Source organism: Sminthopsis crassicaudata, chromosome 3 (assembly GCF_048593235.1).
Source record: "Sminthopsis crassicaudata isolate SCR6 chromosome 3, ASM4859323v1, whole genome shotgun sequence".
NCBI lineage: Eukaryota > Metazoa > Chordata > Mammalia > Dasyuromorphia > Dasyuridae > Sminthopsis > Sminthopsis crassicaudata.
Genome location: NC_133619.1, coordinates 640,947,043 through 640,970,865, shown reverse-complemented (window position 1 = coordinate 640,970,865; position 23,823 = coordinate 640,947,043). Strand labels below are relative to the sequence as shown.

At 37.2% G+C, this 23,823-nt stretch overlaps 3 protein-coding genes across 3 annotated transcripts; all 3 read left to right on the top strand.

The window, feature by feature from the left end:
• Positions 1–347: 347 nt before the first annotated feature.
• On the top strand, positions 348–1,280 carry LOC141560021 (olfactory receptor 13H1-like). The gene has a single exon (XM_074297655.1). It carries the CDS (start codon positions 348–350, stop codon positions 1,278–1,280), a length of 933 nt encoding a protein of 310 aa, XP_074153756.1.
• Positions 1,281–10,707: 9,427 nt separating this feature from the next.
• LOC141560020 (olfactory receptor 13H1-like) lies at positions 10,708–11,843 on the top strand. Its single transcript, XM_074297654.1, has one exon. It carries the CDS (start codon positions 10,911–10,913, stop codon positions 11,841–11,843), a length of 933 nt encoding a protein of 310 aa, XP_074153755.1. The 5' UTR covers positions 10,708–10,910.
• A 10,235-nt stretch (positions 11,844–22,078) lies between these two features.
• Positions 22,079–23,008, top strand: LOC141560019 (olfactory receptor 13H1-like). The gene has a single exon (XM_074297653.1). The coding sequence runs from the start codon at positions 22,079–22,081 to the stop codon at positions 23,006–23,008; it is 930 nt and encodes a 309-aa protein (XP_074153754.1).
• The last annotated feature ends 815 nt before the right edge of the window (positions 23,009–23,823 follow it).

Genomic DNA, 23,823 nt, shown 5'->3' with positions numbered 1-23,823 from the left:
GGAAATCTGAAGTTCAAGAACTATTTTGGTCAGTTGCAAGTTGATCTTGGACAAGTCAATAAACCTTTCTTAGCCTCAATTTCCTGATCTAAAATTCACGATAATAATTATTACCTACCTTTCACATTGTTTGGAGGTTAAGATGAGATATGCAAAACTTTTTCAAACTTAAAATACTATTTAAATGCAAGCTATTGTGATAATAGTGGTTATGGAGATTTCTCATTAAATGGTTGAAATAGATATTGCAAAGTGTTCTATTATTTAAAATTCAAAATGTCAGTCCCATTTTGTGATTTAATGCTTTCCTCCCCCCACTTTGGTGATATAGATAGTGAAGTAAGACTATGGATGGAAAAAATGACACATCTGTGACCTATTTCATCTTGATTGGGCTCTCAGAGTACCCCAGAGCCCAAGTCATCTTCTTCTGCCTGCTCCTAATATCCTACCTTATGACTTTGCTGGGGAACAGCCTCATTCTCCTCTTGATATATTATGATTCCCATCTACATACTCCAATGTATTTCTTTATCAGCAACCTATCTTTCCTAGACATCTGTTATACTTCATCTAGTCTCCCTCAAGTACTAATCAATTGCCTAGTCAGCATCCCTGCCATTTCCCTGGGCCAGTGCTTGGCCCAGATGTGTGCTGGTCTCTACTTGGGGGTTGTAGAATGTCTTCTTCTAGCTGTCATGGCCTATGACCGTTGCATCGCCATTGGCGACCCTTTACGCTACCCAACGAGAATGAGCCCCCAGCTCTGTGTCCAACTTGCAACTGTGTCCTGGGTATCATCCTTTCTACTCACCGTAATCCCAACACTGACCACCCCATTGGAGTTCTGTGGCCACAACCTCATCAATCATTTCTCCTGTGAGCTTTTGGCTGTCATTAAGCTTGCTTGTAATGATCTGCATTTGAATGAATTGTTTATGATGGCCAGCAGTACTCTGACTCTCCTAGCACCTTTTGTCTTCATCCTTGCCTCCTATGGCCGTATCCTGAGAGCTGTGTTAAAGATACGCTCTGCTGAAGGTCGAAAAAAGGCATTTTCTACCTGCAGTTCCCATCTCACTGTGGTGATTGTCTTCTACGGTACTGCCATCTCCATGTACATGATGCCACAGGACAAGACCAGCCGGGATCGAGATAAGATCATTTCTATATTGTATGGTGTCCTTCCACCAATGTTCAATCCCCTCATCTATAGCCTCAGGAACAAGGATGTCAAGGGAGCCTTGAGGAAACTAATGGGGGAGAAAAATGACTCTTAAGAAGAGATGTTGGACTAGAGAGGATGGTAATAAATAAATAAATAAACAGCATCTATCTAAAACCACCAGCAAGCATTATATATAATGAGGAGAAGCTAGAAGCATTCCCAGTAAGATCAGGGTGAAACAAGGTTGCTCATTATCACCACTATTATTTAATATCATATTAGAAATGTTGGCTTTAGAGATATAAAAAGAAAAAGAGAGTGAAGAATCAGAGTCAGCAATGAGGAAATAAAATTATCTCTAAAGATATTGTGGTATATTTAGAGAATCCTAGAGAACCAATTAAAAAACTTGAACTAATTAACAACTTTCACAAAGCTGCAAGATATAAAATTAACTCACATGAATCATCACCATTTCTTTATATTACCAACAAAATCCATCAGCAAGAGGTAGAGAAATTCCATTTAAAATAACTGTAGATAATGTAAAATATTGGCCACCTGCCAACATCAACAAACCCAGGAACTACATGAGCACAATTACAAAACACTTTTCACACAAAAAGTTTTATCTAAACAATTGAAAAAATATCAATTGCTCATGGATAGACCAACCTAATATAATAAAAAAGATAATTCTACCTGAATTATTCTACTTATTCAGTGTTATACTGATCATATTGTCAAAAAATTATAGAGCTAGAAAAAATAATAACAAAATTCATCTGAAAAAAAAAGGTCAAGAATATCAAGGGAATAAATGAAAAAGATGCAAAAGATAATGGCCTAGAAATACCAGATCTAAAACTCTATTATAAAGCAACAGTCATCAAAAACACCAGGTACTGATTGAGAAACAAAGCAGTAAATCAGTAAGATAGATTTGATACATAAGACACAATAATCCATGCCTATAATAATCTACTGTTTGAACCCAAAGACTGTGGCTTCTGATAAGAACTTACTCTTTAACAAAAATTGTTGGGAACTCTGGAAAATGGTATGGCAGAAAGTAGATATAAATCAACATCTCATACCTCATTGTAAGATAAGTTCAAATGGTTACCTTATTTAAGCATAAAGAATGATAAATACCATAAGCAAATTAGGAGAGCAAGTTTACCTATCAGATCTTTGAAGAAAGGAATTTATGACCAAACAAGAACTAGAGAATATTATAAAATAAAAAACAAATAATTTTGATTACATTAAATTAAAGAGGGTTTGCACAAACCAAAACAATGCAGACAAAATTAGAAGGGAAGCAGAAAGCTGGGAAATAATCTTTACAGTATTTCTGATAAATGCTTAATTTCTAAAATATATAGAGAACTGAGTCAAATTTATAAGAATGCAAGTCATTCCTCAATTGATAAATGGTCAAAGGATACGAACAATTTTCAGATAAAGAAATTGAAGCCATCTATAAATGCTCATATGAAAAAATGCCCTAAATCACTATTATTAGAGATGCAAATTAAAAACAATTCTGAGGTGCCACCTATCAGATTGGCTAGGATGACAGAAAAAAGATTATGATGTTCGAGGTGATATGAGAAAACTGGGTTACTAATGCATTTTAGTGAAGTTGTGAACTGATTCGATCATTTTGGAGAGCAATTTGAAACTACACCTATAAGGCTATAAAATTGTGCATACTCTTTGATCTAGAAATATCATAATACCGCATAAAAGAGGGGAAAGGACCCGCATTGTGCAAAAATATTTGTAGCATATCTTTTTATGGTGGCAAACAATTGGAAAAGGAGTGGATACCCATCAATTGGGAAATGGCTGAATAAGTTGTGATATATGAATGTAATGGAATATTATTGTTCTATAAGAAAGTATGAACAAGCTGATCTTAGAAAGGTCTGAAAAGATTTATGTGAACTGATGCTGAGTGAAGCAAGCAGAACCAAACAAACATTGTACACAGCAATAACAAGATTGTGCGATAATCAACTATGATAGACTTGACTCTTTCTAGCAATTCAATAACCTGAGGCAATTCTACAAACTTTGGATGGAAAATGCCATTCACATCCAGAGAAAGAACTGTGGAGATTGAATGCATAATACCAGGAGAAACATACAGTCAATAACTAGTCAATACACATTTAAGTGCCTATTATCTGCATGGTCCTAAGTACTAGAAATTAAAAAAAAAAAAGTTAAGACAACCTTTGATCTCAAAGAACCAAATGGAGACTGAGAACTATGGAGATTAAAGCATGCTATTTTCACTTATTTTTCTTGTGCTTTTTTTTCTCTTGGTTTTCCCCTTTTGTTCTGATATTTCTCTCCCAAAACAACTCATATGGAAATATAGGGGAAAAAATGAATGTATGTGTGTAACCTAAAAGAAGAAGAAGAAGAAGAAGAAGAAGAAGAAGAAGAAGAAGAAGAAGAAGAAGAAGAAGAAGAAGAAGAAGAAGAAGAAGAAGAAGAAGAAGAGATGTTTATTACATTTTGATAGTACAAAGGGAAATAAAAGAGGGGTGGTTCTCAAAATTTCAACAACAGAAAAAGATATGAACACCATTTTTAAAAAACAATTTTATCCAATAATTAGAGTTGTATATGATCAGATAGGATGCAGAGAATTGTTATTTCAGAGCAGTAGCTTAGTCACAGAAAGTCTGTATCTTGTCCTCAAACAGCAGGCTGCTATCTTAGCCATCTAGACTATGCAAAATATTCAGGACATATCAGCACCAAGGAAAAACACAAACATAACACTGAACTTTCCTCAGCCTTTTGAACGGATTAACATACCAGGAGAGGGCAACTAGGTGGCACAGTGGATAGAGCATCAGCCTTGAATTCAGGAGGACCCGAGTTCAAATCTGGTCTCAGACATTTAACACTTCCTAGTTGTGTGACCCTGGGCAAGTCACTTAACCCCAGCTTCAGAAAAAAAAAAAATACCAGGAGAGACATCTATTCCATAGCTAGTCAATATACATTTAAGTGCCTACTATTTGTATTGTATTTCTAAGTACTAGAAATACAATAAAAGCCCCTTAAAGCCCCTTAAAGAACTCACAATCTAATGGAAAACAAAATATGAAGTGATGAAGACCATACATTTTGATGGTGGGAGTGTCAAAGGAGAATAGGAAATATAAGATATATGTAAGATAGATAGCTCTTGCAACAGATTGGAAAAAGGGAGAGTTAGAATGAGTGAGGAGTTAAAGGTTACTACTAGATTGTAAATCTGAGTTAGTGGAAAGATCAGTGCCTTTGTCAGTAATAGGGAAGTTATGAAAGATAAAAGGTTTTGGGGGAAAGACAGTACTTTGAATGGATTGAATTTAGGATGTCTATATAACACTCAGTTCAACAGCTCTAAAACGTAGTTCAAGATTCAAGATGAAAGGTCAGCAGAGAGCTTAAATGTATATAAATTTATATAATATGATTTGAGAATCACCATGAAAACTGAATGCCTGATAGTTGATCAAATAAGTTGAAATAATATACAGATAGAAAGGAAAAATACCCAAGGCAGAGTCATGAAGGACATCCACAGTTAGTGGCTATGATATGGATGAAGATCCAGTAAAGGAGACTGAGAAAGAACAGTCATATAAGTCATATAACTAGGAAGAAATCCAGAAAATGTTGTCATAAACCCCTAGAGAGGAGAGAGTGATTGACAATGTCAAAGGCCGTAGTCAGGTCCAGAATAATGAAAATTGAGAAAAGATCATTAGATTTGGCAGTTAAGAGACTGTTAATAACTTTGGGAAAAGTAGCATTTGGTTGAATTATAAAGTCAGAAGCTAGAATCTAAAGAATTCAGAAAAGAGTGAAAAGGAGGTCGAGACATCCCAATGGCCTTACTTGAACTTGTTTATCTTTGCAAGGTAAGAGACCCCTGGATGATAGCATGGATGAATGGACCAAGTGAGAACATTTTCAAGGAGAAGGAGACATGGGCTTGTTTGCAGACTACCAGACAAGATTGGAGATAAATCAGAGAATTGGGGATGGTAAAGAAGGCAATTTGTTGAAGAATAATGAAATGGGATATAAAGGAGTCAGCCATGATGAGAATAAAGACCCTGTTAAAACTGTCACTTATTATGGGGCAGCTCATCAGTTAACGCCTCTACTCTCAGTTTTCTCATCAGTAAAATGAGTCAATTGGACTCAGTAATCTCTAAGGCTCCTTCCAGTTCTAAATATTCTAACATATATATGGCTGTGATTTTATGATCATAGCCTTTGCTAATAAGCATCCAGGAATGAGAGGAAAATACTCCTGCTAAGAAATCTTAGCACCTAAGTATAATTTTAATAGTAAGAAGTTGTCCAGAATATTGCGAATATAAAGACAAGAATATATAAATGGGTATCAAGAAATCAAGACTCTAGTATTAGACAATTTCAGCTCTAACATTCCCTGTTCTAAGAGTCTTTTGAGCTGTGACATTCTCTTATCTCAGCACTTTACCAAATCTGACATTCAGTATTCTGTGACTGATTAGAGTAAAAGTATTAATGTTCTTGTGTGATGTGCTCCTTTTCTCTTCCACCTCAGCTGTCATTGGGTATTTTCCCAGCAGCTGAATTATTGTTTTCTGGATGAATTCAAAAATTACAAACTTCTTGTCTAATGACTACAAATGAGAGTGAAAGTTAACTCCAGATTCCCAAGTCACACTCAGAACTTCAGAATTTAATGAGCACTTAATCCCTCAGGAACCCCCTACTATGCCTCCTGCCGGCAGTAAAAAGGAGAGAAGAAGGCTCATTTTATCTCTTGCCTCGTTATATTTCTCTTTTTAAATTTGGCTCAATATAAATGCCAGCCATTCTATACAAGTGGGTTCCCTAGGATACGGGTTTCCCAGAAATTAGAAAGTAGAAGCTAGAGGCAAAAAAAAAAAAGCAGAGCTTTGAAGATTTGGGGATTTTGGTTCAGAATCCCATCTTCAAAAACTTATTTGTCTTTGAAAGACTAAACCTACTGATTTCTGAGATTTCCTAAAAACCACCTATGATGCACCTGGGAGAGATTAGCTGTCCATCTTTGAAGGAGAAAATTTGTTTTGAGTTTGTCTTCATGGAGGCTTGACTTATTGAATAAAGCTGTGGAAAGCAAGAGGATACAAAAAACAATATCTATCTTCCTCTTGAGTCCTTGCCCTTGTGCAAATGGGTATGTCACAGATAGAGGGAAGAGGAACAACCTGGAAAGGAAGTGGGAAATAAAGAGATGAATAGGTAGATAGGTAGGTAGGTAGACAGACAGATAAGAAAGAGAGTATAGATGAATCAAACTGAGAGATATAATATAACTGCTTGGGGTAGGAAGAAAAGGAACTCTTTTCATAAAAACATCAAATATAAGTGATCAAATGGGTTTAGGAATATTAAAAGATTAGAACCCAGAAAGATGGGGTCAAATTGTTTTTGAATACAGAATGTTAGAGCTTGGTGGAGAAACACCAATCTAGAATCCCATCATTTTGTAGAAATGAAAACTGAGAGCCAAAGAGTTACTTAAGTTACCTTTGAAAAGGTAACACTGGAAGAATTTCTCAGAGAAGAGACAGTGTGACAGGAATATCAAAGGGATTTGAAAGTTAAAATGACAGATCATCACTGAGAAGAAATTCAAAGAATAATTATCCCAATCTCCTCCAATCAAAGAAATTAAAACATGAACTCAAAGAGACAGAACAGATAAACTGATCCCAATGGAAATCACCTCTAACCATATACCTTGTTTCATCACATCCTCAGAGAACATTATGAGGTAGGTACTAAAAGCATTGTTATTATCCAGCTTTACAAAGGAGGAAACTGAAACCAAGGATCCTAAGTGATTTCTTTTGATTGGGCATCTACAAAGAGTCAGAGACAAGATTACAATACACATTTTCCTAAAACCAAGTCTGATATTCTAGTATATAACACTACACTATTTTCCAGAGATAATCTCACTGAGTCTACAGGACTATCCCCAATTAATTTCACTTTTTGACATCAGCCTAAAATTTCCAGGTTCAATAGTCTGAGGACACAAGTTGGTGGACTGAAGACAATTAGTGAAAAGGCTGGCCAGTTTAATCCAACAAGATTATTCCAGGTTCTTCTCTCATCTTTGCCCCATGTATTATTTGTCTCATTGAATCTGATTAATTGCTTTATAAAAATTTATAAGATTGTTTGTGGATATGACTGCTTTTCTAACATATAAATATGTGCCTCGAGAAGCTATAACACATTGAAAGTAGGACAATCAGGAAGAAGAAGGAACTTGAAACCAAGGCATATTTGTGATGGTAAAAGAAGCCTTTTAGCTCTGGGACTTTGGTAAGTAGTTAGCCTTCTTTACATTCTAATTTCTCCTAAGTTCCCTTGCAGATCTCAAGAACCACTCACTTTTGAGTAGATCTGTTATGGCAAAAGAAATATTGGCTCCATTGAAAGGTAGACTCTTAAGTAATCTGAACTAAAGAACAGATTTCCTCAAAAGGCAATGAATATTCCAAGTTGAGAGTTTTCCACAAAGATGCTGGAGTAGTATGTTCCAAACATGATATAAGTATGACCGATATATGATAGGTGGAAATTTGGAATATATGACTTCTAAAGTTCTTTCCAAAGATGTGAAATAAATTAAATATTTCTCTTTTTTAAACGGTAAATTTTCCAATTTATGTTTCTTTAGCCTTCTAGAATAGAGTATGGTATACTGGAAAGGGATATGGCTTTGTAGTAAATTAGAATTTGATTTCAATCTTTCATCTTCCATTTACCTATATGAACTTATAACTATCATTTAACAATCCTGAATCTTTTTTATCTTAAAATAAAGGATATAGACTATATCGTCATTAGATCTGTTCCACCTATATCTATTATCCTCTAATTTTTGATGCTTTGATCTCCTGGAAGAGAGAGCAAGAACAATAGCCTCCATCCCCTAGTCTTTCTGAAACATCTTTAACCCTCTTTTTCATCTGTGAATCCTGAATCTCTCTAATAGATTGTGATATCTTCTTCAAACTCCTGATAACATAGGAATCAGTGCAGCAAAGAATTCAACTAATAAGTCAAATAGTATAATTTGATCATGAGCCAGGCTCCCTAGTCAGATATCGCCCACCTTGTGTGGAGGGATCATAAAGGTTGCACAGAGCAAAGTTTCTGAATGTCTTCTTTTAAAATAACTTTTTTTTTACTTTTTCAGTGGTCTGGAAGAACAGCTATTCATAGATATCCATCTAAATGATGGAGTCAGTTTATTGACTGCTAAGCAGAGAGATGAAATCCAAGCAATGGCTTTTGATTTCCATAAATGAAAACATAACTATCAGGTACAATCTGTTAACCAGTAAATGACCTACTTCCTTTGCATCTATTTTCTATGTCAATGCTTTTATATAAGCACCAGTCAGTTACAAACCCCCAAATTTTCAATTTGCATAAACATCCCATGATGAATTTATATGATATTCAGACTAGAGATAACAATTGGCCTCTTGGGATGGCTCCAAAGCTGAAGAATACTGTTCTTGCTTTTAATATGGAGTCACCAGTAAAAACAGCTTACATTGCTGTATATTTTAAAGTCTACAATTTGCTTTCCTCACAACCTATGTTTAAGAAATATAATGCAATGTTCCCATTTTAAAGGTGAGATCATGCCTTGAAGAAGAACAGGAATTTGCCCAAGTAACAATTATACAAAGGGAGAATGGCCCTTGAACCCAAGTTTACTCTAAATCCAATTATTCTTTCTATTTCAGCTAGCATTTGAGGATTCCTTATGAAGTCAAATAATTGTCCTTAAAGAAAATTAGAACCTAGGATATACTATAAAATATTTAATATGTACGGGAATGCCTGCCATCTAGGGGAGGGGGTGGAGGGAAGGAGGGGAAAAATTTGGAACAGAAGGGAGTTCAAGGGATAATGTTGTAAAAAAAATTACCTATGAATATGTACTGTCAAAGAAAATGTTATAATTATAAAAATTTATTTAAAAAATTTAAAAAAAAAAAAGAAAAGAAAATTAGGGACCAGAGATGTAAAGCAATTAAACTTACATCACTTAGCCAATAAATGATGGTATCTAAATAAACTAATGTCTTTTAAAGTCAGATCTATTGGCCATTAGACTCCCATACTCCTCACACTGCTCTCAGATTTGTTGTAAAAGTATCTGTTTCCATCTTATTTGATTTCACAGAATTAGAGACTACAAGATCATAAGCAAAAATGGAAGAGTCCTCATTGGTCATTTAGTTCAACCCCTTTTTGATAAACAAAGAGCTGAAAATAGAAATTTCTTCAAAATCCGACATAGTTTTTAAGCTAAAATTCAATTTAAAAGACTTCTAGTCCATTGAACGATCTGAAATCCATGTGTTTCTCATTAATTCTAATTCTTTTCAGAACCAAAAAGATTCTGAGTAATACCTTCTCCGTGATAATATCTTCATGTCTACAAGATCTTTAAAACCCTGTAGACAACTCTGAGAGAAAAATCATATTTGATGCAGCCCGATTTCAGTACTAATAAAAAATAGAAATAAGTTTTCTCACCTACCACATGGGCTTCTCCATGATACCTCTCTGGGACTAGGAGAGTGTGAGTCATCCTTTTTGTTGTTGTTCAGTCACATCTAAATCTTTGTAATTCTATGGATGTACCCAGGGATGTTTTCTTGGCAAAAATGCTGGAATAGTTTGAGATTTCCTTCTCCAGCTCATTTTACACTTGAGAAAACTGAGGCAAACAAAAGTTTAAGGGTCACATGGCTAGGAAGTGTCTCAGTCTGAATTGGAACTCAGCTCTTCCTTACTCCAAGTCCTTACACCAAGGCAAAGTTCTTATCCACTGATAATAGAGTATCAGAACTAAAAGGATGATTGATTTAAACCCCAGCCAAGAGAGGGGAAGTGCTTTAGCCAAGCCCAGACCACAAGTGAGAGCCCAGGGATTAAGCCTCCTTACTTCCAGTCCAGTGCCCTTCCCATGATAAAAATATATAACCCAAACTCTTTATTTTGTTGCAAGTAAAAAAAGAAAAAAACTGAGGCTACTGGTAGCGGCAGAGTGGTTGTCACTTGTCCAAGGTCACGCAATCGACCAATATTTGTCTCACCTGGATCGAATAAGGAAGCATTTCATTGCTGTTTTTATGCCTCAGCAGCTAGAAGACCTGGTGCATAGTAGACACTTAAAAATGATCGTTGATTAATGTGCTTAATTTTCAAAGGTCAAATTTGAAAACAAGTTCTCCACGCCCATGGAACCAGGGATATTTCTGTTATATTATGATGCATCACTTAATCATATATGAAGACCTCATCCTTTCGAAGGGGTTACCATGAGTCATTGACCATGGTGTCCTTGTCAAACATGGCCCGGAAGGGTCTACCAGCCTAAGAAGTTTCCAAGTGGAGATCCAACAATGGAGCAGGGAGCTGTTATTTCAGGACCAGCTTTGCTAAGTGCAGACAGGTTCCTCACCAGAAAGTGATTATTTGATTTGCCCATTTCAGCCAATGAAAACTTAAGGCACAGAAGATTTCTTAAAATCACGCTTATTTGGCACTAGGGGATTAAAATGAAAGATCTTTGAAAACAAGTCCATCGTGAAAAAATAAGATGGTATCACTACTTTGATGAGGCAGCTAGAGAAGGAAAGCTATGGATGGAAGAAATCACACAGCTGTGACCTATTTCATTTTGATCGGGCTATCAGAATACCCCCGGGCTCAGATCATCTTCTTCTGCCTGCTCCTGTTGTCCTACCTTGTTACCTTGCTGGGGAATGTCCTCATTCTCTTCCTGATCCATTACGACTCCCGTCTCCACACCCCCATGTATTTCTTCCTCAGCAACCTGTCCTTCCTGGACATCTGCTACACTTCGGCGAGTGTCCCTCAGATGATCATTAACTGTTTAGTCAGGATCCCCGTCATCTCCTTCGGTCAGTGCTTGGCACAGATGTGTGCTGGTCTCTACTTGGGAGTCGTGGAATGTCTCCTGCTGGCTGTCATGGCCTATGACCGTTGTATAGCTATTGGTGACCCTTTACGCTACTCAGTGAGGATGAGTCCCCAGCTTTGTATCCAGCTCTCCGTAGGGTCCTGGGTCTCAGCCTTTCTCCTCACTGTGATCCCAACCCTGACCACCCCACTAGAGTTCTGTGGCCAGCACATCATCAATCACTTCTCCTGTGAGCTCTTGGCTGTCATCAAAATTGCATGCAATGACTTGAGATACAATGAATATTTCATGATGGCCTCTAGTTTCCTTACCCTACTAGCGCCCTTTGTCTTCATCCTTGCCTCCTATGGGCGCATCCTCAGGGCTGTGCTGAAGATGAACTCAACTAAGGGTCGGAAGAAGGCTTTCTCCACTTGTAGCTCCCACCTCACGGTGGTAATCATCTTCTATGGCACAGCGATTTCCATGTACATGATGCCCCAAGACAAGGCCAGCAGGGACCGGGACAAAATCATCTCCATGCTGTACGGTGTTGTGACACCCATGCTCAACCCCCTTATCTACAGCCTCCGGAACAAGGACGTGAAGGGAGCCTTACAGAAATTATGTGGAGAGAAGAACGTCTCCTAAGAAGGGATCCTTTTTCTGAAGCTCAAAGGTGGAGGTCTGACTACTGATAAAATAATGAAACAGAGAGTTTGGTTCTTATCAGTCTTCAGTTTTACACTAATGCCTCCAAGCTCCAAAGATGGGCTCTGCAATTTTCAAAAACATTGCAATGTATTTCCATTCTTTCTGTTATTGTGTGCTTGTAGTTTTGTTTTCCTTCTCAGGTTTTTTTTTTTCTTTCTTTCTAGATCCAATTTTTCTTGTGCAGCAAGATAACTGTATAAATATGTAATAAATATGTATACATATATTGGATTTAACATATATTTTAGCCTATTTAACATGTATTGGACTACTTGCCGTGTTAGGGAGGGGGTGAGGGGAAGGAAGGGAAAAGCTGGAACAGAAGGTTTTGCAAGGGTCAATGTTGAAAAATTACTCATGCATGTGTTTTGTAAATAAAAAGCTATAATAATAAAATAAATAAAGTGAAAAGCTTAAAGAAGTCTTTTTTTTAAAACTACAAACCCTAAAAAACAAAAACAAAAAAACATTGCCACGTAAATGAGATAATATCATGAACAGTTGTGATCTAAGAGATGTAGTCTAAGATTTGTAAGAAAGAATTTGTCATTACATGTCCTTAAAATCTACCTCTCAAGCTATCACAGAGTTTCCAAGCATCATTATAGAACCCAAGTTCCTAGGAGGAAGAAAAAATCATTTATTAAACATATATCCTCCAGCTTCCTCCCCTTGAATCAGCATCAGAAGCAGGATACAGAGGCATTTCTCATAATATAGTATCTAGTCCAATCATTCTTAATAATTTGCATCCTAAAAATGGTGTCCAGAACTCAATACCATCCTAGGGGTGTGTCATTTGAAAAATGTAAGAGGTAGACGGACTCTACCTACTTTAGATAATAGACTTCCATTCCAGGTCTGTTTTGAACTAGAAAAATAAGAAGGATCGTACATCCTCTGATTACATGGTGGATGTCGTTCACTTTGATTAGACCTTCCTGTAAAAGAAGAGAAATATGGAGGCACCCAAGGAGTAGACTAGAATTTTCTATATAATATTTTATTTTTCCAAATACATGCAAAGATAGTTTTGAAACTTTTTCTTTGCAAAATCTTGTGTTCCAAATTGTTCTTCTTCCCATTCCCCACAGCAAGTAATCCTATTTAGATAAAATATATGATTCTTCTAAATGTATATGGACTTGAATTTTCAAGGGCAAACATGGAGTATCTTTGTTACAAGTGTTAAAGCTTCCCATCCATCTTTCAATACCCAGCTTACTTATTCCCAATCCATGAAGACATTCCCCAACCACTCTATATGTGATCTCTCCCTTCTCTCTCTCTCTCTCTCTCTCTCTCTCTCTCTCTCTCTCTCTCTCTCTCTCTCTCTCTCTCTGTCTCTGTCTCTCTCCCTTCTCTCTCTCTCTCTCTCTCTCTCTCTCTCTCTCTCTCTCTCTCTCTCTCTCTCTCTCTCTCTCTCCTCTTCTCTCTCTCTCTCTCTGTCTCTCTCCCTTCTCTCTCTCTCTCTTCTCTCTCTCTCTCTCTCTCTCTCTCTCTCTCTCTCTGTCTCTCTCCCTTCTCTCTCTCTCTCTCTCTCTCTCTCTCTCTCTCTCTCTCTCTCTCTCTCTCTCTCTCTCCCTCTCTCTCTCTCTCTCTCTCTCTCTCTCTCTCTCTCTCTCTCTCTCTCTCTCTCTCTCTCTCTCTCTCTCTCTCTCTCTCTCTCTCTCTCTCTCTCTCTCTCTCTCTCTCTCTCTCTCTCTCTCTGTGTCTCTCTCTCTCTCTCTCTCTCCCTTCTCTCTCTCTCTCTCTCTCTCTCTCTCTCTCTCTCTGTCTCTCTCTCTCTCTCTCTCTCTCTCTCTCTGTCTGTCTGTCTCTCTCCCTTCTCTCTCTCTCTGTCTCTCTCCCTTCTCTCTCTCTCTCTCTCTCTCTCTCTCTCTCTCTCTCTCTCTCTCTCTCTCTCTCTCTCTCTCTCTCTCTCTCTTTAGAGAGAGTATATATCTACTCATATACAGCTTTCTCTCTTTTATATGTGAAATGTCTGACTAATAATTCTCCAAACTCCTAGAGAGTAGAAATCATGTTTTCTCTTCTTTTAATCCCATTCTATTCCTTCCCCCCCAACCTTTGTACTTAGTAAAGAATATTAAAACTAGATGCAATTGTTCCTTTCAAAAAAAAAAAAACCTTGAGTATCTGCCCTTTGTTATTCTATTTAAATAATCTCTTTCAATGGTGAAAAATAATGTATAAAGCTGTATTTATCACCTCTATTGTGAACTGCAGACAGAAATAATAAGAAAGAACCATAGTAAGAGATAAAGTAGAAGAGAAGAAATCAGAGGAAACTGTTATAATAGAAAGCACCAGACTTAGGTTGGGAAAATAGGTTTGAATCCCAGCTCTAGGATCACAGCTAATGTTGGAGCAGAATTAGTTTGGTGACCTCACACAAATCACTTCATGTCTATGGGCTTCCATTTTCTCACTGACAAAATGGGAATAATAAATCAGGTTATTTCTAAGGTGTTTTTTTTTTCACTTTAGTATCTGGGAACTGAGCATTTCTCCTCATGTTGTATTCATGTTGTATAAGAAAATGATCAATTTGGAGGCACAGGAGCATCCCCAGAATCAGATAGCTTTGACTCTTTGACTCTAGAAAGGACCTTAACATATCTCTGCTTACCTGAAAAAGGAGGTCCTCTAACACATCTGTGAATTATAAACAAATCAAAAAAGTATCATTTTAAAGCTAAAATTTCCAACATGTCATCAAATCTTTTTTTTATTATATTTATTGTTGTTTGTCTTCTGTTCTTGAAGAAGACCCTGATTTTATGACATGCACGTAAATTGGATTTAAGTGAGGGTGGGCTACACAAAATCACCTGCCTCACTTCTCCCCCAGGGCCATCTGGGCCCAGTGGTAAAATATAGATTAGGATGACTGGGATACAGTAGGAGTCATTGGCCTTTTTAAGCTAAAATATTTACCAGATCTCTCAGTTTAGACTGAGGCAACACCCATTCAATGGCTAAGGTTAGATAAGAATTGAGGCAAAAAAAATCAGTCCGGCACACTGCATCACACATTGCCTTCATCACTCTCACATCCTATCTATCTCTTCTCCTTAGAATCACAGTCTATTAAATATCAGTGTTTTTTGTAAGTGCATCCACAAATATAATAACATCATATTAGGTAAACAGAAGACAATGTTGATGATGAGAAGGTCATGAGATGTACATGTCTTCACTAATAAGTGACCATTACTGTTGCTGTTTCCAGCCCCATTCCTCCTAAGAACTCCCTGATATCTGGTCATCTGAGCCTATTCTAGCATTAAAATCACCCAGAATTATAAGATTGTCCTCTTTTAACACATTGATAAGGATCTCCATGTATGTGTGTGTGTGTGTATATATATATATATATATATATATATATATATATATATATATATATATATATACATCCTTATCAATGTGTTAAAAGAAGACTATATATATATATATATATATATATATACACACATATACCTGGAGATTTTATATATATATATATATATATATGGAGATTATATATATATATATATATATATAATATTAATGGTGAAACCTCCCATAATATCTTGGAATTTATGGGCTACATTTCTTTCTTAAGGGTCATGCCTTAAACTCAAATCACTCTGGCTCTCATTGATCGGCCAACAATAGTCCCAAGCCGAGCCCCTATAGTCATTGGTTAAACTCTAATTGACTCAATAAATGTAAATAGAAAATGTTTGTCTTAGCCAAAAATCCCGAGGGCCTTCCCTTCCAGAATGTTGTAATAGGTAAAAGAGGCCATTCTTTTTTATTATACTGCTATGAAAATGCTTGTTTTAGTCCATAAATTATAAATAAAATGTAAAAAGGAAGCACAGAAGGACTGCTATATGTGTAGCTAGTCTACTCCATTTTTGTTTTGTCTTTGCAAGGCAACTTGAATTAGATGCCTAGTGTCATAGATCTAATAAGTGCTAAATAGATTTGAACTCCTCCTGATTCCAGGGCCAATGCCCTAATCATTGTACCACCTAGCTGCCCCTGCCTACTTACTCTTGATTAAGAATAATTTATTTATTAATTTGTAATTAATTGATTAATTAATTTAATTAATTAATTTTAATTTAATTGATTAATTGATTTAAGTAATTGATTTATGCTGATTAGCATAAATTAGGTATTTTAGGCTTTGTTCTTGTTTTAAACATTAAACCTAATCTAACTTTGTGCAATTTCTTCCCATGTTCCTACTTCTGCTTTCTGGGGCCAAGTAGACCCAACATAAACAGTAAGTGACTAAGGATGAATTTGAGCTTAGGACTTTCCGACTTTGAGTCCAGTACTCTAACCTTATATCACTTGGTTGATTTATGTCAAGATCTTTTTCACAGTATTCCTAATATGGGGACAGTCATTATATACTTGTTTACAATCAATGATTATAGGATCATATATTTAGTATTGGAAAGACCCTTAAAGGTCAACAATTGCACTTTGATCTAGTCTTTCTGAATCCAAATCTGGGCTCTATTCATTACAATACCTAGCTACCTCTATTATCTGGTGAGAAATTCACTGTAATATATCATCACCCATGATCCCCAGTCTTGGGGTTTCATGTTGGATTTGGCTGTCAGAATGTCCAGATGCTCAATTCTTGACCCTTCATTCCCTCGGGCTGCATTCTGCCTCACAGAATCCATATATAAGGAAATGTTTTCTTCAAATATCTTGGATGAACATCAGTTATATACAAAGCAAAGAGGTCTGATTTTTAAAAACTGTCTTTTTAATTGTTAGCTCTTCTTAAACATTCAGCCATCTTTGACTCCTTTATCTCTTTATCCACTAGCCAAATCTTTTCCAATCTGTCCCTGCATTGTGTATATATTTTTTTCATTTCCTTCTACCCCCACCCCTATTTCTCCCCTCAGCCTCATAGGTTTCTTCTTCTATTTTTCTAATAACATCTTTAAAAACCTTTAGCTCGCCTTTTTTCAGTTTCAGATTCATTCTCCTCCTCCCACCAAATCTATATATTCTTTTCAAAAACATTATTGTGAATTATATATGAACAAAGTTGGGAATTGGGCAAGATGATAGCCGGGAGACTGGAAAAGATGTTAGGATATAGAAAAGTTCAGATATGCACAAATATATCAAAAAAATTCTCAAAATGTAACAGGTTAAAAAAAGCGAAAATCAGCTGAATCCATCCATTCAATTCAGGCTCACACAGAAGGACTCCTGGAATACTGCTGAAACCTAAATGCAAGAAATAATTTTTAAAATGTGGAAAGAAGAAAGGGAGAAACTAAAGAATAAGGTGTGTGGACTAGATATTCAGTAATGCCCTTCTGAGATCTGATCCAAATTTTTCTAGAGCCTGCATGTCCAACTCTGGCATTTGAAAAGATTGATACGATTCTGTGTCAATGATGACAAAGAAGAAAATAAAACTCTGCCTTCTACAGAAAGCCTTTTATGATTCCCCATTCGTTTTAGTGCTTTGTTGCTTTTCTGTTTAGCTTATATAACACTTATTTATAACATCGTTGCTGCATGTTGTTTTTCCCCATTAGACTATAAACTTCATGAGAATAGAGATTTTCTTTTATTTTCATTTGTAACCCTTATAATACAGTGTCTGGCTGTACTATAGTAGTAGGACCTTAATAAATACTAATAAATAAATAAATAGGTAAATAAATAAATAAACAGATAGATAGATAGATAAATAAATAAATAAATAAATAGAATTCTAATTAAGTAGGACCTTAATAAATACTAATTAACTGACTGACATTATTTCTTGGTGTGGTCCAATTTAGCTGTTCCACTTGTTTTAATCACTTGTTTTCTGAGTTAATTCAACTACTACATATTCACATTTTTTTTTTCACTCAGGACTGAGTCGGAAAGTTTACTCCTGATTCCCAAGTCACTCTCAGAACTTTTAATGTTAATGAGTACTTGGTCCCTCTGAGGTCCCTCCCTCAACCCTTAGAGACAAATGAGGAAGAGAAAAGAACGCCAATTTTATCTCCTTCCCCAATTATTCTCTGACTTTCACTTTGATTCAATTCCAAAAATCAGACCTACAAAGACAGTCCTGTGTGATAGTGTCAGAGAGCAAAGAGGAGAATTTAGCAGGATAGAGAGACGTTTCAGGAATTCATCTAGAGATAGAACTTTAGCAGCATTTTTAATTTCACAGGCAATTCACAGACAGTCCCACTGATTCCTGAAATGACCCTGAAGCCCTAATTATGCATCTGAAGGAGAGATGCTGCTCATCTTTGGAAAAGTCTTCCTTTTTTAGGTGTGTGGTCATGGGGGCCTGGGCAGGAACTAGAGCTGTAGATCTGGAGGGGAGATAGAGTAAAGTTCTTGTGGTCTCTCAGTTGTAATCCTTCTCTGGGAGGAGGTTTCTTTCCCTGTGAATCCTTTTCTCAGGGAGCAGGTTTCTTGGGAGGCTTCTGGAGCCTCCAGCCAGAGTGAAGGTAGAATTTCGAATCTTCTTCTTCCCCTCCAAAAGTGTGGTACTGCTGGACTTGCAAATCCATGGGACGTCTTCTCCTTGACCCAATCCAGAACGGACAAAGCTGGCTTCCAGAATATCCCTCTTCCTTCCTTCTAGTTCCATATGTGCAAGGGAGTATGCTTCAGAAGGAGTAAAGAGAGAGAATCCTGAGGGGAGGGAGGGAGAATGAAATAGAGTATGCTGTAACATATGTGTGTATGTATATATGTATATATATACACATATGTATATTTATGTATGTATGTGAATGTTTGTATGAAAGGAAGTTATAAAATAGTCTATGAACTAGACATTCTTGAAAGCAACCTTCTCCATAAAAGAATAAAACATCTAAGATGGAAGGGACTTTAGAACATAAACTATTAAAATGCAACCTATAAAATACTGGGATTTCAAGTGATTAGAGAAAATTAGAGAAGTGGGGGGGGGAACGGGGTGAGAACAGAAACATTGGGAAAGACTTCAGAGATCATCTAGGCAAACTCTGGCTTTCCACATGAGGAAACTGAGGACCAGTTAAGTTAACTGGCTTACCAAAGGTCACAGAGGTAGCCAGAATCAGAGGTGACTTAGAATGCCATGAAACCCAAATGACCAGAAAATGAAGGATACAGATTCTGGATTAACTCACTACTGGCCTGATTCCTATAGAATATTTTGCCCTAATCTTTCCTTTAAAAGAAAGTGATCAGAGAGGTTGAAGAGATGAACCGTGGCCATACAGCAAAGCAATGGCCACGCTAAAAACCGTGGTCTGCCACAAGAATGAGTTCAATGATATTTCTTACAACAATCAATCCTATGAGGCAGATTTTATGATCGTGGTTGTCACTGCTTTACCCAAGATAAAATTAAACTGTCCCAGAGGCCAATGATTTTCTCTATTTATATTACTAGTGTTAATTAAGGATAAGGTCAGAACATGTCTTACTGACCCTAAATTCGGCATTCAACAATTCAAACAACACTGCTTCTTATAAATAAATTGTAGGTATCAGCCTATGGCCAAAAGGATTTCTTTTTTTTTTAGGGATCTACAATTTCCACGTCTATCTAATAGTCTGAGAAAGTGATTTCAAATTCACATTTGATGGAATGACTGCATTGAATGAACTGGTTGGAAAGTTTAGTCCAATTTGATTTAAATGTTCTCTTTTGTCCCATGGAATTAGTTGCCTGATTGGATCAAATTGGGAGCTTTATACTAAGACTACATTGTTTTTGGAATACCTAATTATAATTGTATGATGATAAAAGGGACATGGAAAATCTATAGCCTAACTAAAGGAAGATAACAAGCCTGATGGGGATCATTTGAATTGGTTGAAAGATTTGGAAATTATGAAGATTTGGAGAAAACTGAGAGAGATGTGATCACCGCCTTCCTATACCTGAATGACTGTCAGTCAGAAGAAAAAGGAGGTGTTTTCTGAGTGTCTCCAAAGGAAAGAGTGAGAATCCATTGTAATTTTTTAGCAGGAATGATATACTCAGAGACAGAAGACCTGGGGCTCCTGTCTTTGCTAAGACAACTACGAGTTGGGTGATTTAGGGTAAGTCACCTGATGTCTCCTCCTTGGTTGTCTAATTTGCAAAATGGGCAGGTTTCGTTATCGGAAGTTCCCTTCTCATTTTCTTGAGCTGGTATCATTTGACTCTAAGCCATAAGGAAGCAAACATTGACTGAATATAGAAACAAACGCTCAAATAAGGAGCACTCCCTCACAAGAGAGGGAGTTCATCAGCATTCAAAAAGATGCTCGGTGAACAAATATCTGAAGTGTAGTAAGAAGGAATATCCTGGAACAAATGGGAGGTTGGGATCAAAGGCCTCTAAATTAATTTTCAGTTGCGTTTGATAAAATAGTTAAGGACTGCTTAGTGTTACATTTGATAGTGTAACAAAATAAGTCTTATATTTTTGAAAGAGAAAGATTCTAACTTTAGGATTCTATAAATCATAGGTAGGAATATGGTACACTAGGAAATGCCCTCAACTCATAGTCAGTGGACCTGGATTTGAAGTCCAGATGTTTCAATCTTGAGTAAATTAATTTATCTCTTTGAGCCTCAGTTTACTTTTCTGTAAAATAAAATAATGGACAAGATGACACGGAAGATTTTTTTTCTAGCCCTATCTTCCTTTCCCTTTAATGTGTGATCAGGTAATACCAACTGTTGGGAAAGATACCACGAGCCTATGCCAGTAACCTGACTAAGATGTCTTTCTTCCCCTTCTTCACTTATAAAATTGCTGTCCATCCTGAAATCCCTCCTCTCCTGGATAAGCTACACTTTCTGGAAATACTTCTTAATAAAAAGAGCTTAGGGGAGGGGAGGATACAATATTCCATGAATTCGATTCAAAAAAATCATATAAGAATGAGTCAAGCTGCTTGGTCAACCCTCTCTTTGTACTTGGGAATATATTCTTCACCATGGGGCAAACACAGGCCAAAGTTTCTGATAGTTAGCTTTTAACATGAATAGATTCCCCCCTCAGGAGTCTCCCCACATATCTATGCAACAGTAATAAAGGTATTTTCATCATCATTTCACAGATGGGGAAACCAAAGTTATGAAAATACAAGGAAAACAATGATGCTGGGCCCTACCCCAAACTTCTAAACCCGCATTCAGCACTTGCTGCATTTCGCTAGACGTGAGCTTAATCTTAGCTCAACTTTCTACAGTCAGGTGAATGGTGAGTTTAATCCCGAAATGGTCAAGTTGAAGAGGAAAATGTTGGCCTGCATTCATGGGAGTGAAACTGGGATAATGATGGCATCGAATGTTATTCAGCTGGGATCTACAAAGGTCTCTTAAAATATATTTTACAGCGGCATTTCAATTTAATTAGTTTCCTCTATAATCTTATACATTTTACTTTATATAATTTAAAACATTATTCTGAAAAGTCAAAGGGGGAGGCTATTGCAATAGTCTGGGTGTGCGATGGTGAGGGCCCGCAAATGGATAGGAGCTGTGAAAGATATTATGAAGGTGGAAAGAATAGAACATGACCAGTGACAGGATATATTATAAAATTGTTGTTTAGTCGTGTCTGATTCTTCAAAACCATCTAGTCCCACCTTCTTATTTTCTTATTATGTATGTCCACATTGGTCAAGTAGCTTAATAAATGCTGATTGATTGAAACATTAAAGGTAGGATTCGAAACTGAATAATCTTACACCATAACCACTGCACTCTCTGCTATGCCATCTGGTCTCCCTTATCCCTACATAAAGAACTCATAGGGTATGGAGATAACTATGACTCCTTGAATATTGTGTCCTTAAAATACAAAATTCTATAGATTCTCCCAATAGAAGAAGTTCCCTCATACAGTTCTGACAGTGGAGTAGAAATCTGTTATAGACCAGCTTATTAAGTGTTGAGATGGTCAACAACAGAAATGGGCCAAAAGAAGATGAACTACTCTGGCTATAGTAACGTGCAGTCCCTCTGCAAAGATATGGAAGGGCTCATAGAATCCGAAAATTTCCACTAAAGAGCTCCAATAGCCCTTGCAAACTTAACACATAGCAAAATACAAATGTCCATCCTTTTCATGACCCTGTGTGTTTTACTCCCATTGCTCTTTAGGTAATGAAAGTAGCAAAGGAAGGTGATGGGGGAAAGAAATAACACAGCTGTGACATATTTCATTCTGGTTGGGCTTTCAGAACACCCTAGAGCCCAAATCATCTTCTTCTGTCTGCTCCTAGTAGCCTATCTTATAATATTGTTTGGGAACAGCTTCATTCTTCTCTTGGTTCAGTATGATAGCAGGCTCCACACCCCTATGTATTTCTTCCTTAGCAATCTGTCATTTCTGGACATCTGTTTCACCTCTTCCAGCATCCCTCAGACAATCATCAACTGTCTAGTCAGTATGCCCGTCATTTCAGTTGGCCAGTGCATGGCCCAGATGTGCACCCTTCTCTACTTGGGTGTTGTGGAGTGCCTCTTGCTGGCTGTCATGGCCTACGATCGTTGCATAGCAATTAGTGACCCCTTGCGCTATGCAGTAAGGATGGACGACCGGTTCTGTATCCAGCTGGCAGGATTATCCTGGCTTTTAGCCTTTTTCTTCTCAGTAGTACCAACGCTGGCCACACCAATGGAGGTATGTAGCCACATCATCAACCATTTCTTCTGTGAGGTCTTGGCCATCATTAAACTTTCTTGCAGCGACCTACGGTTGAATGAATTGCTGATGATGGCCACCAGCTCCCTGACTCTCCTGGCTCCCTTTGTCTTCATCCTTGCCTCCTATGGGCGCATAATCGGGACTGTGTTGAAGATTCGCTCAACCGAGGGCAGAAAGAAGGCTTTCTCCACCTGTAGCTCCCACCTCACGGTGGTGGTCATCTTCTATGGAACAGCCATTGCCATGTATATGATGCCTCAGGACAAGACCAGCAGAGAGCAGGATAAACTTGCCTCCCTTTTATATGGTGTTGTAACACCTATGCTCAATCCCCTCATCTACAGCCTTCGGAACAAAGATGTGAAAGAGGCCCTAAGAAAACTACTGGGAGGGAAGAAAGTCCTCTAAGAACTCCTTATAGATCCCTTTTCTAAAAGTTGAAGGACAGGGGCTGACTAAAGAACTTTATCTCAGAGGAGAAAGGGCTGGCTTTGAAACTACCAAGTCCTGGGTTCAAGCTGCCCTCCGTACATATATCTGTTTCCTTTCTGCAATGATTTATCTTTCCATTGCTCTGGAAAACACTTCAAAATAAATCACTGAGAAGGTACAAAAGTCATAATAAAAGGAAGTTCCTCACTTAAGGGCTCCCGATACCAATAAAACAAAAAATATCTAGTCTCCTATTTATATTCTAATGATTGAAGAAATATTGAATCTCAATACAGACTTTGGTTTTCATAGATGAGTTCAGTTATAAGGATTGCCCTTTGGGACTTTCAAACAGATGACAAAGGAAATGGATCAAAGTCTTAGAGAGTCACCGTCTGGTAATGTCCTACTGGCTGTCAGTCTTCTGGATCTGAAGGCTGAGCCCCAAGCTATTCCAGAGGACTCAAGCACAGTCACAAACATATCTAGGAAAAGGAAAGATCTAGACATAACATGTGGGCCCCTCTTTGTTCCTAGTCTTGGATCAGTACATTGGAAGGAAAAAACACACCATTTTGACTGAAGATTCAGTTCCTTTAGCATCTTGACTGCCCTCTTGGTAATAACCCATCTCTAGGATGTGACATTCAAAGCTGAACCAAGTGTGGACGGAATAAGGATGAGAACACCAGGACCTTCTCTGCTTTCAAAGATAGCTATCTTTTCAGGTCCAATTTGAAGTACACGGCAAAGGTTTATTATCTAATATTTCACTTTTTATAGTGATTTAA

Excerpts from the sequence above, each read along its gene's own strand:
- LOC141560020 (XM_074297654.1), top strand. The coding sequence starts at position 10,911 with ATGGATGGAAGAAATCACACAGCTGTGACCTATTTCATTTTGATCGGG.
- LOC141560021 (XM_074297655.1), top strand. The coding sequence starts at position 348 with ATGGATGGAAAAAATGACACATCTGTGACCTATTTCATCTTGATTGGG.
- LOC141560019 (XM_074297653.1), top strand. The coding sequence starts at position 22,079 with ATGGGGGAAAGAAATAACACAGCTGTGACATATTTCATTCTGGTTGGG.